We start from the raw sequence: 19,453 nt of genomic DNA on the forward strand, positions 1-19,453 counted from the left end.
ATAAAAATACCCTACATGTGAAAACGTAAGGAACTTGAATATATTATTTATTTTAAAAATATAGATAAGATTATTATAGATCATTAGAACTTCTATATCGTATTGATATATATACCAATAATATCTTCAGGTTTGTATATTGTTTGTATATTGATACAATTTTTACCTTAGTGTATTATTATAATACGTTTTTATTTATGTATTAACATTTTATTTATTTATTTACATATAAACAAATTTAAAAAAAAAAAAAAAAAAAAAAAAAAAAAAAAAAAACTATATAGGTGATGCTCACACGTAATTCATACAATGTGAATTCTAAGCATTAATAGAATTATATGTAGGTACATATTTGTACAGCCGCACAATGATTGACCGCCTGTAGCGCACTCAGCACAGCAAAAATGCCCTAACTTTCCCGGAACTCATTTTGCTTCCGCTTGGCGCTAAAGCAACATGTGTGCATCAGTCCGGGTTTGTTTGAATGTGTGCCTCAATGTTCGTCTATACATGTGCATATGTATGTATGCGTTTACCGGCGCAACCCCTGTTGCTAGGCATTCCAATTTCATTCATGAATGTTAAGTTGGCAACAAGAAGTTTACATTTTCCTAGCGCTGGTTAATTGCGCCTTTCATTTTACAGAAAAATATTAGGAGAGAAAAACATGAGAGGATCAAGAATGGGATAATGGTCGTATAATTTGCAACTATTCATTCCGTTTTTTTTTTTAGAAAAAAATACTTCATTCAAAATATTGCGCTATTTGCTCAGCTGTTCGATAACTAAAACACTATCCAGTGTTAATAAACAGTATTTTTTTTTTTTTGCTAACATGGCTCAGTATTTTTTTTTTTTTTTTTAAATTTATTTTTTGACTGGTCATAGAAGTTATATATCATTACAGTTTAATAAAAGAAACGTTGTAAGAAATTCTAAATTTTCAGTTTCAGGATCGCCAGCTATCCATGCATGAGGTTTGCATATCAAAATTTCAAAACATGGCTCAATAACTTAACAGAGTGTTTGAAGTTAACAGCACGCATGCTATCTCTGTCTGCTCGTCTTGCTTCTTCTGTTAGTTTGCTGTTCGCTCTTCATTATCGTTTCATTTCTCGCTTGCGAAGCGGTTGTGCGGTTTGGTGCGCGTATAGATGTGTAAGCATTTAACTAATTCGCTCTTTCACAAATCGAAATCGAAATATAATTCAGCTCTTTGCATTTTATACACCCATTCGTTGTCGTCGGCTTTTTACTATATTGAATAGAAACCCAAAAATTATGTGTATATATGCAAGTATTAATACACACAAAGTGCGTGAAGCAACAATAAAGTGATGTTAAAAGCATTGAAATACAAAAATCAACAAAAAAAAATCTCAAACAAAACGCATACGTCGTAGGTCGTAGTCGGTGTCGGTTGCGGTTGCGGTTGCGGTAGAACGAAATCGAGTTATTTCCATTTACAATTCTTATCTAAATGCAACCCTGTGAACTAGCACTAACATTATGCTGTTGAAAAAGAAGCGATATATGTGCGAAGAGCAGGACGACGCTATCGACATCGTTGCTGGTTTCGAGGCAAGCAACAACAGAAACACCAACGCGAACAACAACAGCAGCAGTAGTTATGGATCCAACATGGCTGAAACACGCGAAGTCCGAATTGAAGAGCAATTAAAAGTGAAAATTGGTATGTAAATCTGTGCAAATCAATGAAAACTTCAGAACAACTACTAAACGAGGCCAATATGTGCATTAAAGTAACTACAATTTGCACGCGTATGATAGTTTGTCGATGTGAAAAGTGTATTGGAATGTGAGCGCGTCGCTATGAGGCGCCCAAGCAAACGTAAAACAGTAAAATGAATAGCAGCTTTTTAAAAGAAAAATGTGCAGCAAAGAGAATAATGAATTAGTGATTCAAAAAATCAATGAAATGCAACTAATTGTTTAGCATTGACAAAATACAGTAACGAATGCTATTTTTTTGTTGGCTGAAAATGCATTATTGTGTGTGAGTGTGAGGCAGCAGCGTGCGGTGCTGTTTTCGCGCACGGCAAAGCCGTATCATGCCATCTCGCTCTGGCAACACTCGCGTGTGTGTTTTCTGATGCAGCAAGCAACAAACGAACATTTTACATTGTTGTCGTTACTGTTGCTGGCAAAGCCAACACGAAGCTAGTTCCGCTGCTGTTTTGTCTACCAGCCGACACCGTTGCCGTTGACTGGCTGAATGTTACGGCATCGCCCCCGCTGCCGCGTGCAGTTGCCCCTTTTTGTGAATGAATTTCGCTTGTGTGTTTGTGTGTGAGTGTGAGTGACGACGCTACAGCTACAGCGCATGTGCCAACACACTTACAGAGGCTCACATGCATACACACACATACATGTGCATATTGAGCGATGTGTGGGTTTTTTCATGAATGGAATTCGAATTCGGTGTACTTTTCTCTGGCGCTGCCGCCTACCACACGCACGCACACAAATATACATGTCATATTACCAACACAAACGCAAATGATATTTTATGAATGATTATCAAGAGCAGCTGGAATTGCGATGTACGATGCTGATAACCTCGATTTTGCCATTTGATTGCACATCCAAGTCCCGATAACAAAACAAAGTTTCTTCTTCATATCGATTAAAGTTTCCGCCATTATCAAAAAAAAAAAAGGTCAACATCTTCACTGGTTCCATGAATGGAGAAGAGTCGCATCTCTATACCTGACTGTCTCTCTCTGTCTTTCACACATACTCTACCTTCCTATATCTTCCTGTCTGGTCATAACTGTAACCACTTCAGCATTTGCGACTAGAGGCGACAGATTCTCGTGCTTTTGTTGCGGTTATTTTGTGTACTTGACTGGTTTTACATTTCCTGTATCGCCTTTTTTGTCGCTCTTTTAGCGTCTTCGTCGTGTGAATAGAGAATTATGAAAGCAACAAAAAAATTCAAAAATAAAACCACAGCCGAAACGTGGGACACAAACAACAACAACTACATAATAAAAAGGGTTACTTCTATTTATATGTATGTGTGTGTGTTTGTTTGTTTGTGTGGTGGCCTCATTTGCCTGCCGCCAGCCTGTGCTCGTCGCAGTCCGATCGCATTTCACACCTGCACGGAGCCCCAACGCTCTGCAAATAAACATATCTTGATACACATTTATTTATTTTTACCTCTTTTCCATATTACTTGTGGCGCGCTCTACCCGGTGCCTTGTTCGTTGCTTTACATTTTCATTTTCCGCCCAAACAAATTCAATCTTTTCGCTTCGTTCATAAGAGGCTTTTGCTACGGTGCTCAGTCGCCCCTACTGCATGCCCCCTAGCCCATGCCCTTGGGCTCATAAATTATATGCAAAGCATGCTGCAACAACAACAGCAAACATTGTAGCAGCTTTTGATTTCCGTTTCCCATCACATGAATTTCCTTTCTTTCGTGTGTGTGCACGGTTTCGGCTCGAGTTCTTTTGCCATAAAACTTTTGCTTTTGCATTTGCTTTGCTCCCCTTTCCAAGACATTTTTTCTGCTGATTTTTTCTTCTTTTTTGCATGCTTCAATTGTTTTCGCATGTGCTTGTGTCATTGTCGGCTTGAACTTTTTGTCTGTCTTCTCTGTCCCTTTTGCCAGCCGTTTCCTCTACTGCTCTTGCACCACAAACTCTCAGCTGTCTTTTTCTTCTTTCTGCTTTCCGCATAATGCTGCTGCCTCAGCAGCTTTTGTGCTGTTTACTTTATTATCTTATACTTTACTAAAGTTGGTGGTTGACGAGGTACTAAAAAAAATATTGTGACAAATATTATATAAATATGAGATATGAAAGGGAAGATTGTTAACACTTATACTATATATATAAAACACTTGAGGAATTAAGCCGATATATTATTATTAAATTGTATTGAATTAAAGCTCTCATATATGGCAATGATTCGATTATTAGCTAATAACTTAAAACCATTTATTATGGATTTCCCTGAATCCAAAAAACGATCAAATCATATCATATAATTAGAGTTCAACAGCAGTTCATTGAGTAAATTAAGGTCACATTGTGGCAAAATGTTGCTTCTTATAATATGAGCACCGTTATACACCTAATGCATGTTGAAGGTTCCCTTCATTCCCTTCCATCCATCCATCGCCGTCCATCCGTTCGTTCTTCGTATGCCCGTTTGTCTGGCTCTGTCTTTGCATATTTTCCTTCTCTCAAGTTTCATATTTCCACTTCATTATGCTTTGCATGCTTAATAATACTTCCACTTCGTGCTCAGTTTCAATTACACAAAGTTTCGCTTTTGTTTGTTGTTGGAGCTTTCCATTTTGTTGGCTGTTGCGATTTCTACACCACATCGCGCCAGCACTGACCGAAATTGGCGTAATACTTTTTCCACTTAATTAAAATGTTTAGCGCATAACCTAAATTTCGCTTTTTCATGCGATCGCAAATGCGAGCACCCTCTCCTCCTCTCCTCATCCACACATTGAGCATTTAGATGCCCAAGTTGCAAAGTTGCAGTTTTTTGTCTATAGAGGGCGCATGCAGCTCAGCTGCCAGTGACTCATAACTGACTCATTTAACGGGGATGCTAGAGACAAGATACAATGCACGAGGCAAACGCAGCTATGCAATTTATGCTGAAATATTGATGACAATTTACATGACGCGACGCCCAGATAACAACTTAGTTGGTGCTGGAAGTGGAGGAGGTGCTGGTGGGCAGGGCTATGGTATGTGTTGGATTAACATGGGCCACACACGCACTGCGGATTCTGTTGAACTTGAAAAGTCTAACAAGTAGCTGACAGTTTGTTGTAACAGGCATAAATGAGCTACGCATGCATACGTGTGTGTATGTGCGTGCGTGCGTGTGTGTGTGAGTATGTGTACAACAAGAAATAGTTTTGCCTAAAAAGGCAATTAATTAAAAGCCGGTTGGTTGTTGTTGTTTGGGTCCGAGCAGCAAATCCCAAACTGGTTGCCAACAACCAACCACTTGAACCACTGAGGAGAGAATTGTCCGACTGCCAGGGACTAAGTATTCTAGTCTCTGCTCTGATCTCTGTTGATCTTCGCTGCTTTGTTGACAATTAGTCTGCCTTGTCGTTTGTCGTGTTCCTTTTGTCTTTGTCGGTTGCTTTATTCACTCTTTTTGTTCGTTGTTTAATCATTTTTCTAATACATATTTTTGTCTTTATAAGCGTGTACGCTTGGCCAAAGAACAATTAAAATGGAATTTTTCATTAGAAAAACTCTTGAATGTTTATGCCATGTGCTGTGGTCGTATTTAAACACAACCTGGCACGGTTATCTGTTGCTTAGTATCTAAATGAAATTAATTACACTTAAAGTGTTCCAGATATAAGTAACTTAGGAAATTTAAAAAGATTTAGTAAATGTTTTTGGTGTTCAGCAAAATTTGACAGATTCGCTGTTAATTGAGAGTTCTAGCTCGTGTGTCATCACTAGTATGGCTTTATTCATGTCATACCGATGTGTATCGACCGATAACTATTGAATAATTGCATTGGGTAATTTTCCAATTTGTGCTTATTGGATAATTTATCGAAATTAATTGTAGTATATACATATATTCAATTTGATATTTAGGGTGACCTTAATAAAATCAAGTTATTTCCATTTGAAAGCTTTAGCAAGTAAATCCAATCTTTAATAAACTAAAAAGTAGTTTGCTCAAATATTTAGCTCACGATCTCAGTCCGATTTAGCAGTAATTAATTGCAATATTCTTTGTTAAGGAACTGTCAAGTGTGACCAGCTGCATTGCTTTAGAATAGTTGTTAGCAAAACTTTCAAAATTGCTGCTGCTGCTGCGCTGTTGTTGCTGATGTTGTCCTTGTTGTCATTGCTGTTGCTGTTGTACTTGTACTTCCAAAGAACAACAATTGCATGTAATTAGCGCGTTACTAAAATACTTTTTATCCAGGTCGCCATGCTATGCACTTTTGTGGCAATGTTGTTTAACTTGTTGCTGCGTCGATTAGCTGCTGCAACAGCTGACAACGTCATCGACTTGAATGCGGCAGCAGCTCGTCATGAGATGAGGTTGCAACTGTCGACACAGCTTGAATGATGAACATTTGTCTTTTACTTTCTTGCCCAACGATTGTAATAATAATAGTGATAATAGTAATGCATTCACCGAGAGTTTAACCCGCTCTCGCTCTGAGTCATTCCCTCTCCTTCCGGCTACCGTATTTTATGACTTAACGCTTGAACTCGCCTCGCGTCACTTTGATGTTCTTTGACTTTGCTTGGGGTCAGCCCTGGGTTGATTGTCTTTGGGCTCCGCTCTGCACCCTAAGCACCAAGGCTTTGAACTTCACGCTGGACTGGCACTTCTTTTTTTATATTACCAACCGACATTAATATATAAAAATTAACTCGTGTAATTTGTAATTAAAACTTCAAGTTTGCCTTTATGACGTTCGCTGACCATAACATAAATATAAATTTAATGCTCTCATTTATGTGCGCTTCGCTTGTTGCAAGTGTCGTTTCGAGATAGTGCTTGTCTAGCATGAAGAGCCATAAAGGTAGTTCGGGTCGGAAGTGTCATGAATTTATTACGTCTTCAGTTAGACTGATTTCTACAACGATTACGATTAGCTCTACTATTATTTTTTGGGGTAAAAACCCTTAAAGAACAATTCCCGTTTTTTTATATGCAGTATTCTCTGGCATGGAACGAAATTATAATCCATTAAAGGCATATTTTAAGAAAACATTTTAGGCCTTGTTAAAGAACTCAGTCGAATGAATGATATTAATATGCATCTATAATTTATACAATTATAGAATAAATATGAGATTTCAGGCAAGATTTACTGTATATAGATAGTTGATATAGTGAATAAAATTTATGTGATGCCATGTCAATCTGGTCAAGCAAAGTAACTCTCATATATATACAGTCGTTCACTATATTTACAGTGAACCCACGCAAGATGGGAACAATTGTTGGTTTGAGCTCGTGTCGCGCTGTATTGTAGGCGTTTTAGCAGTAGTTTATTTGTTATTGTTTCTATTATACACAAACTTGGCGACACAGCAACACAACTTTGTCATTGTTTTTGCTGTTGCTGTGGCTATGGCTGTTGTTTATTCAGAGGTTTGGCAAAGTTAATAGGCGTCTATTTTTGGTCACATCCAGAGGCCTCGACGTGCATTATGTTGTCGGAGCGCTGCTTTAGATGCGAGTCGTGTGTCGCTGTCGTTGTCGTTGTCGTCGTCGAGAGTTGGTGACAAAGTCAGTGACTTGACTGATTGCCAGGCATGGTTAATTGAAGGTTAATGGCGCCAAAAATGAGCATCGCAGGCTGCTTGGCATGCCACATGAGACCTGTCATAATAATACATTTATAATTAGTTGAAGTTGCACTGATGAAGACTCAAAGGAAAAACAGAAAGTCGTAGCTGTTGCTGTCTATAATAAATGAAACACAAGCGAAATACTCCGATACGTCATTGGAACCAACCGCAACCGCAACCACAACTAGCAATGACAAGGCAGAAATGCGGTTACTCATTGCCATATTGATTATATTAAGATGCTGACAATGGCTCAGACATGAAATTGATAACCAAAACCTGGAATAAGCAACTGAAAGCAACGGAACTCTGTCAGAAACGAGAGAGAAGATAGAGGAAATGATTTTTATATAAAAATGGAGAATATTGAATTTGCTGTGATTTCAAACGGGTAAAATCTATAGTGGAATGAATAGTATGTTTGATAAAATGCATACTTCTGTAAAGTATAACAATTATATTGTTCTTCTTATTGTAAACATACATAGTACATAACTGCCTTAATTTAATTTATTAACTAATATTAAGTGTGACTACTTCAGTTAGAGTCTAATCGACTCAAATCCAACGACAAGGGAAGCTTCCATTGCCTATTAGACGAGTCATACAAGTATAGGCTAGATAGCTGTTGGAAAGATAGGGGGCACGTTTACCGCATGTATCGGGCGACATCAAGTGCTTCATAAAAGAAACATCAAAACGGCGATCAACGATCTATGGATCGATCGGACGAACGATGACGCTAATGAAAAGCTGTAAACACGCGAGCAGAAGCCAAACAACAGACGAGGCAACAGGCAAGCGGGGCAGGCCAGACCAGACCCGGCCAGGGCAGGCGAAAGAAGAAAAAGAAGAAGATGATCATGTGGATGAGAAACGTAATCAGACCGGAAATCGATCGGCACGTACAGCAAAGCAACAGACAAAGAAAGACGCAACAGATGAGAGACAGACAGAGAGAGCATAGAAAGAGAAAGAGAAGACACAGACAAGCGCGGCAAACGAGCAGTGAGGGAGAGGGAACTTTTCGGTAAATGATTAAAATGTACTCATTTCATCATGAGCTGGAGAAGAGAGCATCAAATAACAATTGGAATTGCATATTTGGCTCGTTGTTGAAGTAAACTGGATTGCACGCCAACTAACCAGTTACTTCCTTTGGCTCCAATTAGATTGGAGAGTAACCCTTCTTTTGATGTGACCAAAAGGAAGTGGTAAACGGAAAAGGAAGTTGTTCACAGGGCCCAGGAAATGAACAGGCAGCTAAAATGTGCAACGATATTATGAATGCAACAAGAGGTACTAAGACCTATATCATAGATACACACACACAATCACAGACATCTGTTGGAGGGCGTACACCTTTGGCTCAAATCTGCATAAAGTGCAAGTAATCTTTGCTCGACAGGAAGCTGACGTTTAGACAAACGGCCAGAGACCCAGACGTCATCATCATCATCATCATCATCACCACATCAACATCGTTTGGTCTGTCTGTAAATCTCTCATCCGCTGACTCGGCAGTGCGAAAAAAATATATATCCACTCTACATATATAGCGCGAGAGAATTTATCTCTATTTCCGTTTCTTTTGCATATAAATTTTGCTGCCTCTTTTTCTCCTTTTATACACCCTTCAAAAGGGGTATTATAATATTATTTGCTTTTCCAACAAAAGCTTAATGTTAACTCTTATAGCTATAGGTATCTGCAAGGTAAAGCCTCAATAGGAATATTTATAGTTGCTATATTATATATGTATAGATGCAGATATCTGGATACATATAAATATATAGATTTTGAAAGAGTATTTCATATTCAGTTTGCCAATTTACAGCTGCTCTCTGTCGTTTTTCTTTGTTTTTAGAACATCCGCAGACCGCACAACTTCTTTTTACCCCAGTCCAAAGTATCTCCCGTTTTTTTTTTTCCTTTTATGCACTGCTCTTGAAGTAATCGCCTCATTAATTCGCGGGCGTTTCACGCTGCACTGAATCAATTTGCATATTGTGCAAAAGGAAAAACAGAAAATGGAAAACACACAGACAGATCTGGTGGACACGGATAGGCAGACAGCCAGAGGCGAGCAGGAAAAGCGTAGGAGAGTTGGCATCAAAATAAAATCTACTTACAAAGCCTTTAAATTTAATTTTCCTTTTGCCATTTCGGGGACCTGGAAATTGAAAGCATTTAATGAGTCTGTCGAAACACGAGGCGCGCCTTTTTGCGTTAACATATATATATAGCATACATATATATGTACATATAGAGAGAAAGAGAGTGAGGGAATGGGATATTCCCATCTATCTTTGAAAAGCCGATTCTCTTGCTGCACGAATCATGGCGTAATTTTCTGTGCGCCTGAATGACATTGACGGGGCACACTCCATGGGCAAATGTCAAAGTTGTTGTTGGCTTACGTTTTCTTCCCCTTCATCGTCGAGCACTCATTTGATGTCTATCTGTGTATGTGTGTGTGTGTGTGTGTGTGTGTGTGTGTGTGTATGACTGGCCTTAGATGTTGCCACATGGCACACGTGTAAAACGGGCGCTATTATTAGATGCCTCCATCAAGCCGAACCAATTTGGGGAAAAGTCCAAAAAAATATTGCTCTAATCATATGAGCATATAAGCTGATTCTTATTACAAAATATCATACATTATGCTAAGTACTTTGTAAGCCTTGTTATCAATGCGTATTTTAATTTTCAATTATCTCAAAACACTCGAGATGAACGAGAAGAAAGAACTTCTCGTTCTCTGAGTAGTTCAAGTTCAATTTTGTGACCTAGCGCACATATTTTAGAGAATGTGTAGATGGGTATTTCCAATTCCTAGCTTGATTCTTGCTAATATGACAATAATAAGTAATTTGTTCTATATTCTATATGCTATATATCTTTGTAAAATGCAATACAGGAAAAGCTTCATTTCCGTTGGAGTTCCTATCATTGACTGGCACATGAAAGATGATATGATTTATAAACCGATTTCAGGGACGTATAATCGAACGGAAAGCAATTAATTTTCGAAATATGAGTGTATGTGCATGTGTGCATTCTCTAGAAATTCGTTATCTGTTTAACGCACTACGTTGGGCCCATAGACTTTCCCTGCGATTAAATAAATTCGGTATAAAAGCCCAATTATAACGCTTAAATCTAGCCAATGGGGCAGTTCATTCAAATGGAATTTCACTATGTATATCTGCATATATTAGCAAGTGTGTATATTGTCATATAACAACTCACACATTTTATAGAAACATACACATAATGCAAGAGGAAGGAAAACATGCTTTAATTAATTTGGCATAAATAAAACGTCACAGCGCGCGCGTATTTGTAGACATAGTGTAAAAGCGTACAAAATTCGGCAGTTTGTTTGGCTGGCTGCGAGGAGCGTGGAATTCCCTCTGCCAACAAAAACAGCGGCGAAAAAATGTGAAAACGACACAAAACAACACAAACAAACAGCAGCAGTAGCGCGCGATGCCAATTCATGAATCATGAATGAATGAATGAAACTGTCTGTCTGTCGTGGTGCGGTTAGGAGAGCAAGTCGAAAAGAGACAGAGAGAGAGAGAGAGAAGAGAGCTTGTAGTAACGGCAAGCGGCATGAATATCAACCGAGCGGGAGGGACTGAGCAGAGTAAAAGTATTTTTTTATTTTGTCATTTGATTTGTATTTTATTTCATTTCATTCGTTGTCGCTGCTGCTTCGTTTGTATTTTTGCATATAAAATCTGACTCTGTATTGTTTTTCTTGTAGCATTTACGTAGCCTCTGCCATTCATAAAACGAAACTTGGAATGCCAAGACGAAAAAGAAAAACAAAAACAAAATAAAAGCAATGACGACAACCATCGGCTTCATCGTCTTTTGTTATCAGTCGTATTTGAGCGCACGAGCGAGCGTGAAAAGCAGCGTTATTTTGTCACTAATACTCGTACACAGGACAACCAGAGTACGCAAATATATAAGTATGTGTTATTGGTCTCTATGCCAAAAGAGACATTCGCACACACACGCTCTCACTTAGCTAGTTCACCTAGTCCAGCCCAGCCCAGCCCAGCCAGCTGTGTTAATAGGAATGGCCGCAGGGGCACCTTCTCCACTCGCCTCATGGAAAATCAAGAAGAAGAGTCGCACAGCACAATATTTTTGCGCATTTGGCTTTGCCTTCGCATGCCTACATGCTGCCTAGCACGCACACACATGCATAAGTATTCATCATACGCATTATATTTCCGCTCGACTGCCGCTGTTAATTTTTTAATGCTCTGCACAACTGTCAAGAAAGGGTATATTCGCTTTTTGCATCAGACTGTTAAATTTATGTTATTACTAAAAATTTATTTTTATAAAAATGCCATAAATTAAAACGATCAAAAGTGTTAATTTCAAAGTCAAAATGTTAAGTTAACAAGTCGAATGAAATGAATTATTTCTATTATTTTGACACTGCTGACAGAGTATAGCGCAATCGTTCGCAAGGTTTTCAATATTCATTGAGTATACTTTGACAATGCCCTTCCCGCTGGTCATTGCCTGATTAACTTGGCTTATCAAGGCAATAGCAGCAACAGTGAACTCTTATTATTAACTTTTAACACTCAAAAACAGGGACATGCCGTCTATACAAGCATCTGGCATTGTTTTTGCTGTTGTTGTTGCAGCTGCTGCTGCTGCGTGTTTTCGCCCAGGTGGGGCTGCGCATCGATAATGCAATTTATCGGCGCACAGGAAGTCACGTTGGTGTCGGCCTGCCCTTTGGCGGCATCAAAGTGAGCCGACAAAACGCTGTGCTAAAAATGTTGTATTTTAACTGAAACGATTTGTTAAGTGAACGCATAATTAAGCAACTACTCGCAATAGGATTTTGCAATATTTTTACCTTAAGACGTTTATCGATGTTAGATATGATATGATTGAAGCCAAAGCTAATTATTGCAATACGAAGCTGATTCGTTTCGCGATAGAGCGGCAAGCATAATTAAGCAACTATTAATGTCGCAATGAGATTTTTCCATTGTTATTTGAAGATGTCAATCGTAATCTTATCGATGTTAGATATGATTGAAGCCAAAGCATATTTATTGCGATAGCTAGACAGGAAGCTGATTCACTTAATCGTCAGGTTCAGTTCACGGAACAAGCGCGTTCATTTGAAGCTCGAGATAGAGTTTTTATTTAAAATGTTATTTAATGCTTTAGAGTTTTTATACTCAATATATATTTTTGACTTGCAGGTGAAGCAAAAAACCTGAGCAGTCGGAATGCAGCGAACACTAGTTGCAGCACTCAGGGCACTCGAGATGTATACTGCACCATTGCCTTGGACCAGGAGGAAATATGCCGGACGCCCATCAGCGAACGCACCCTGTCGCCTTTTTTTGGCGAGGAGTATCAGTTCAAAATACCGCGACGCTTTCGCTATCTGTCGGTCTATGTGTGGGATCGGGACATGAAGCAGGACAAGCCCATTGGCAAAATAGCCATTAAACGGGAGGAGCTGCACAAGTACAATCACAAGGATCACTGGTTCTCGCTACGCCCGGTCGACGCTGACTCAGAGGTGCAGGGCATGGTGCACATACAGGTGGCATTCGAGGAAAGGCCACAGTTGCTCACAGAAAGCATCGAATTGGTCCAGCTACAGCAGCATTCGCATCATCAGCGCGCCCATCTGAATGACTACAAGGAGAACAACGAACTGAGCAACATTCAACGAGCCGCAGCAGCGACAGCCGCGAGTGGCGCCAACTCTGCGGGCATGACACTCAAGACTCGGGCGGCAGGTCTCTTTGGACATGTGGCCCATCATCAGCAACATCAACAGCAGCTGCAGGCGCATCTGGCCACATCCTCCACGGATCAGCTGGCCAACTGGAAGAACACGCATTCCAGCAATGTGCGCGTGGCGATTCGTGTGCCGGCGTGCATAGACCTGGCTAAGAAGCAGGGCACCTGTGATCCGTTCGTCATCTGCACGGCCTACTACAGCAATAAGCAGGTGATCACGAAACGTACAAAGCAACGCAAGAAGACCGTCGATCCTGAATTCGACGAGGTCATGTACTTCGATCTCTCCATTGACTCCGAGGCGGGCAGCACGGGCACAACGAATAGCAACAAGTCGGCTGCGTCGCTGGAGTCGTCCGCCAATAAGGCGTACGCGATTTATCCACTGGGCGGTGCCGATCTCTGCGAGATTGCTGTCACGCTGTGGCATGACGCCCATGGCGCCATGGCCGATAAGGTATTCCTTGGCGAGGTGCGCCTCCCGATGCTGAACAATCAACAGCAGCAGGCGGTGCAGCCCTCTGCTTGGTACTATCTGCAACCACGCACCACATCCAGTAGTTGCCGTTCCCTGAGTGCCACTCCCCGTTCCTGCGCCACGCCGCCTGGCACGCGACTCAGCGTGGATTCAACCATTGGATCGTTGCGCCTGAACCTAAACTACACAGCAGATCATGTGTTCCCACTTGCCACGTACGATGACTTGCTTAACTTACTCCTGGAGTCGGTGGATCAGCGGCCCATCACACTGTCCTCGGTCTACATTCTCGGCGAGCTGGTGTCGGGCAAGACGGAGGTGGCCCAGCCCCTGGTGCGCCTCTTCACGCACACGGAGCGTATTGCGCCCATTATCAAGGCCTTGGCCGATCATGAAATTTCGAATCTGACCGATCCCACGACCATTTTCCGTGGCAACACACTCGTCTCCAAGATGATGGATGAGGCCATGAGGCTATCGGGTCTTCACTATCTACACCAGACGCTACGTCCGGTGCTGTCGCAAATTGTGGCCGAGAAGAAACCATGCGAAATCGATCCCAGTAAGGTGAAGGATCGCTCGGCTGTTGACACCAATCTGCACAATCTCAAGGATTATGTGGAGCGTGTATTCGAGGCTATCACTAAGAGTGCAGAGCGTTGTCCCAAGGTCCTCTGTCAGATCTTTCACGATCTGCGCGAATGCGCAGGCAAACATTTCCCACGCAACCGCGAGGTGCGCTACTCGGTGGTCTCTGGCTTCATATTTCTAAGATTCTTTGCGCCCGCCATACTGGGTCCCAAGCTGTTTGACCTGACCACAGAGCGACTGGTAAGCAAAGAATTTGATAATTCGTTGATATTCCTGATCTAATTCCGCCCGTTTTCTCTCTGCAGGATGCCCAAACAAATCGCACGCTGACACTCATCTCCAAGACGATACAGTCGCTGGGCAATTTGGTCAGTTCACGATCGTCGCAGCAACCCTGCAAGGAGGAGTACACCGGGGAGCTGTACAAGAAGTTCTGCACAGAGAAGCACGTGGATGCGGTCAAGCACTTTCTCGAGGTTATCTCCACGCCAAACGCCTGTGACACGCCCAGCAAGCAGTTGCAATCAATGCCGCAGTTGCCATTAGAACCAGTATTACTAAAGGAGGGGTAAGTTTTATCTGAAATTGATTAAATACACATGTGTGCATACTGGAAAACAATTGATAGTTTTCCAATAGATTGCAATATCTTGCTATCGATAGTTTTCCATCCTTGCCATTGCTCTCAGTGCAAACATATCTCAAAGTTTTGTATACACCACATTTGGTTGATTATGCTTTATTTTATTCTAATACCAAAACTTTCTTTGTCTTTCTCTTCTTTTACGCGCGTGCTGCTTTAAAAAAAAAAAAAAAAAAAAAAAAACAAAAATAAAAATAAACAACAACAACCCATATCATCACATCACGCCCAACAAATTCCCATCACCACACATCACACATCCACAACAAAAAACACACACACATACGCACATACATCTAAACCATTTGCACATACAAATAAAAAAATACTAACGTCTAGCGAGGGGTAAGAGAAAATTTGCTTTTAATTTTGGAACTATTAAAAATTCTGTTTTGTTGTTTGTTACATTTATATTGCAAAAAAAAAAAAACTAACAACTAAACATTAAATGCATAGCATTTGCTCATTTGTTTTCGTTCTCTTTCTTTCTCTCCTTGCTACTTATTTATATGTGTGTGTCGTGTCTCGCCGTCCGTCTCTCTATCCATCTGGGCACACAGCATGATGACCAAATATCCGACAAGCCGCAAACGCTTTGGAAGCCAATTTAAGCAACGTTACTTTCGCCTGACAACGCACTCGCTGAGCTATGCCAAGTCGAAGGGCAAACGACCCATCTGTGATATACCGCTCGAGGAAATCGGAAGCGTGGAGCAATTGAAAGACAAGAGCTTTAAAATGCAAAACTGCTTCAAGGTGAGTTGCAACTGCGGATCAGACTTTATCGATAACTATCGGCTAATTTGAATTTGAGTGGGACACGCCTCGTTGCAGTTGGCGGCATGAGGTGGGAAATGCAGACATGCATATACAGTGAACAGTTTTAATCGTAGACACTCATTTTTCTTGCCGCGTGGACATAGTTCATGCATAGCTAATATACCCAATTGCATGTAAGACAATAATACCGGAAATGCACAATTCTACAAATGAATTTTTATAAATAAATTAGGTGCAGGCAGCCCACACATGCTCAGCGCGCTAGTTTCGTTGCAGTATGAGTGTGTGTGTGCAGCAAGGTTGCCATATGTCTTACATATGTATGTAAGTATGTATGTATGGGCCACAACTATCAATACGATGAGAAACTCAATCTTTAATGTTAGTTTTTTAAACATTAATTAATATAGATATGCATATGCTTTTGTTTTTTCATTAAAATCTAATCAAAAAGTATATAATTTAAAAACAATTTGATTAATATCATGCGCAGAAATTAGTTGTAATTGCAAAGGGCAGCAGTAAAAGTGAGCTTCGCACAAACTTTCACTTGTCGTTTGAATTTCCATCTAGACGCGTTGCGTCCATGCAAATGACAAGCGCGCAATTAAAAATAATTAACATTATTATGAAAATGAGTTGGCAACATTTCCACACTTCTGCAATTCCCTCTCCGGCTACGGCCAACTATAGTTTCCAACACCAACTCGAACTCCGACTCAACCGCGCCATTGTTAGTCTTCTGCTTCGCCTTTTCATTTGTGTTTTGCGGCGACAAAAAGGGAAATTTCCAAACGCTTCAAGAAGTCGAGGGCGCGCTTGAAAGCAAAGAATTCGGTTACGTTGGAGGAGGCACGCGTGGGACTTTTGGCCGTGTGAAACGACAATTGCGACGGTTTCACTATGGCATTTATATAGGCTGAAAGTGAAAAGAACGCATATAATAATTTGAAAACATGTTCACATCTTCCATTCCACAGATCGTGCACAAAGACCGCCCGCTTATTGTACAAACGACGAACTGCGTGGAGGAGCGCGAGTGGTTCGACCTACTGCACAAGATCTGCCTAATGAACTCCATCCGGATGCAATACTTTCATCCCTCGGCATTTATCAGTGGCTACTACAGCTGCTGCGGGCGCTCCGATGAGAATGCGCCGGGCTGCAAGAACGTGTCCGCCAAGGAGATGGACTACTTCCAAATGGACTTGGTCACCGCACTCGATCCGGCACTGGATCTGCAGCGCATACACACGCTCATCATGTCCAATATGAATCTGCTGGACGCGCTGCTCGACCCGCTCGCCTACCACCAGCACCTGTCCATGCCCCTGCCACAGCACAGCCAGCAGCAACAGCAGCAGCAGAACAATCCGCTGGTCCCGCTGGCCAGCGCCCTGCAGCAACAGTCGCCGCAGGCATTTGTCGAGTTCAAGAAGACGATCGAGAAGCTGCGCGACAAAGCCTACGCGATCGATAGGGATCATCGGGACTACAAGCAGGACATCACACGGCAGCTGAAGTACGGCAGTCGGCAGGCTCCGATCGGCGATGACAACTACTGGCACATGATGCGCGCCGCTGGCCAATTGAATCTGCAGCATCATCACCAACAGCAACAACAACAGCAGCAGCAACAGCACCAACTGCAGCCGGTGCTGCCTCAGATGCAACATGTGCGCGCTCTCCCAGCGACAACGAACAGCAGCAACAGCAACATTAATGTGAACGCCTACTTTATGCACAATCTGCAGCACCAGCATCAGCGATTGCAGCTCCACCAGCAGCAGCATCAACAGCTCCAACATCAACAGCAGCAACAGCAACAACAACTGCAATATCAGCAGCAACTGCGCAACCAGCGACACAATAACAACAATAACATAAACAACAATAGCTGTGGCAACGCCTCGTCGTCGAGCCCATCGTCAACAGCGTCAAGTGTTGTGGCAGCCCCGCCCAGCAGTGTAGCGAACGCCCCCGTTGCAGTGGCAGCAACAGCTGCGGTGCTGCCAAAGCCAGCGCCGCCGATTTATTAGCGTTCAAGATTATGCGTATTTGCCATACCCAGAGCGATAATATTGACTCGGTGAATGCGCATAATTGCTCTACTATTGCCCCCATACCCCACTTCCCGTGCACAAACACACCCCCACACATATTCACAATCACACACACACACACACACATAAAGGTACTTCGAACACTTCCAGCAGCAACAGATGCGTTAAGCGTGTGCTTATTTTAAACTATATTTTTTTTGTACGAATTACAAGTTTAAAGTGTGTAGATCTAAGGTTTTTTAATTAACTATTTTTATACACATTTATATACTACGGAGTAACAAACAAGCTAAATGTTTAAGCCTATTTATTATTCTTTTGTATTTATACAACACCCACACACACAAATTTTTCTACTTTGATTTTGTGTAGCCGAAATATCCATACAAAGAAAAACTGATAACTATGTAAGCTGCTAACAACTGAAACAAAACAAAACAAACCAACTCCAAAATTGCTAAGAATTTTTAATTGCTAACTACTCGTAAGATGTGTAATAAGTTCAAAAACTTGAGTAATATATATTTAGAAGAAAACGTTGTATATAGCAAAAAGCAAAAGTAAAGCGAAGCCTAAACATACTTTAGCTCTATACTATAGATACATATATATTATATATATTTATATATGCATATATAATACATATACCAGTTATGCTAGGCGTAGACAAATTGCAACTATCTAAATTAGTTAGATACTTAAGATTGGTCTAGGCAACACCCACACATACACTTAACTCACATTCAAGAGAAATTAATTGTAGTGAATTGTGAAAGCGAATTCTACAGACACATACATGCAAACATATGTACATTTACATATACTTACACATTACACATATATACATTTACATATATATATTTATCTGTCATACAGCTAATATTATACATATATACTTAGGTATATGTATTTGAAGCTCTGGCACACAAAACAAAAACCAAGCGTTGTTAAGAACAAATTTACTTCCATTTTACATACACATACATATTTATTGAATGCATTTAATTTCTCATGTTAAATTTAAACGAAACAAAAACAAAAAGCAAAAAATGTAAATTGTTAATGCGAAATTATGTTTGTTAGCTTATTAACTTACTTCCACCGATTTGTTTCCAAAGCTCTTCCAATATTGCATAATCGTTATATTTAATAATACATAATTACATTACGTACATAATTTTTTTGTCAATTGCCATATTTAGAATTGTTTTTAATTTCTGCATTGCATAAATGTCTTCCTCTTCACAAACTTTTCGTTTTGTTTATGCATTCCAATTTCTTTGTGCATTTCTTTGTTCTACTGTTGCATAATGTAAATATTCACATACAAACACTAAGCATACGACATTTATTAAATCTAAACAAAATTTAAAACCAGAAAACATTTTTTTTTTTTGCTAAATAATTCATTTGCACTTCGATTCATAATTTTGTTATAAGTGCTTAATTTTAGTATAATTTTATTTACTTATACTACGTAGCTTAAGTTGTTGGTACAAAGAATCGAAAATCATATGTTTTAGCGAGAAAATAAAGCGTATCGCCAATGATTATGTTTCGTTTTTATTATCATTGCTATTATTTTTTAGATTACTTTATTTAGATGCTTTATTTATACCTCATTCTCGTGCTTTAGGAAATTTTCGGCATCCTGTTGTGATATCTTATACGAAAAGAAACAAAAATAAAAATATAGAGAACACACATCTATTAACTGTGTGTTAGTTGGTTGATGAGTATATTTGCAATACAT

The 19,453-nt window shown here is 40.3% G+C and overlaps 1 protein-coding gene and 1 long non-coding RNA gene across 2 annotated transcripts; one reads left to right on the plus strand and one right to left on the minus strand.

Annotated features, from left to right (window-relative positions):
• Nucleotides 1-935: 935 nt before the first annotated feature.
• RasGAP1 (Ras GTPase activating protein 1) lies at nt 936-19,251 on the plus strand. The gene is made up of 5 exons (XM_089468117.1): nt 936-1,693; nt 12,593-14,454; nt 14,520-14,782; nt 15,418-15,613; nt 16,618-19,251. The coding sequence occupies exons 1-5, from the start codon at nt 1,510-1,512 to the stop codon at nt 17,674-17,676; spliced, it is 3,564 nt and encodes a 1,187-aa protein (XP_089324243.1). The 5' UTR covers nt 936-1,509; the 3' UTR covers nt 17,677-19,251.
• Nucleotides 10,985-12,556, minus strand: LOC149269424 (uncharacterized). Its single transcript, XR_016269959.1, has 2 exons — nt 12,238-12,556; nt 10,985-12,168 (listed from the first exon to the last, which is right to left on the minus strand). It is a non-coding gene; the product is annotated as an uncharacterized LOC149269424 (long non-coding RNA).
• Nucleotides 19,252-19,453: the final 202 nt, after the last annotated feature.

The sequence above is a fragment of the Drosophila arizonae genome, chromosome 4, assembly GCF_054131065.1.
Source record: "Drosophila arizonae isolate 15081-1271.41 chromosome 4, UAZ_ARI_1.0, whole genome shotgun sequence".
NCBI classification, from domain to species: Eukaryota; Metazoa; Arthropoda; class Insecta; order Diptera; family Drosophilidae; genus Drosophila; species Drosophila arizonae.

Excerpts from the sequence above, each read along its gene's own strand:
- RasGAP1 (XM_089468117.1), top strand. The coding sequence starts at position 1,510 with ATGCTGTTGAAAAAGAAGCGATATATGTGCGAAGAGCAGGACGACGCT. Across the intron at positions 14,455-14,519 it reads ACCTGACCACAGAGCGACTG|GATGCCCAAACAAATCGCAC; the intron begins GTAAGCAAAGAA and ends TTCTCTCTGCAG. Across the intron at positions 14,783-15,417 it reads CCAGTATTACTAAAGGAGGG|CATGATGACCAAATATCCGA; the intron begins GTAAGTTTTATC and ends CTGGGCACACAG.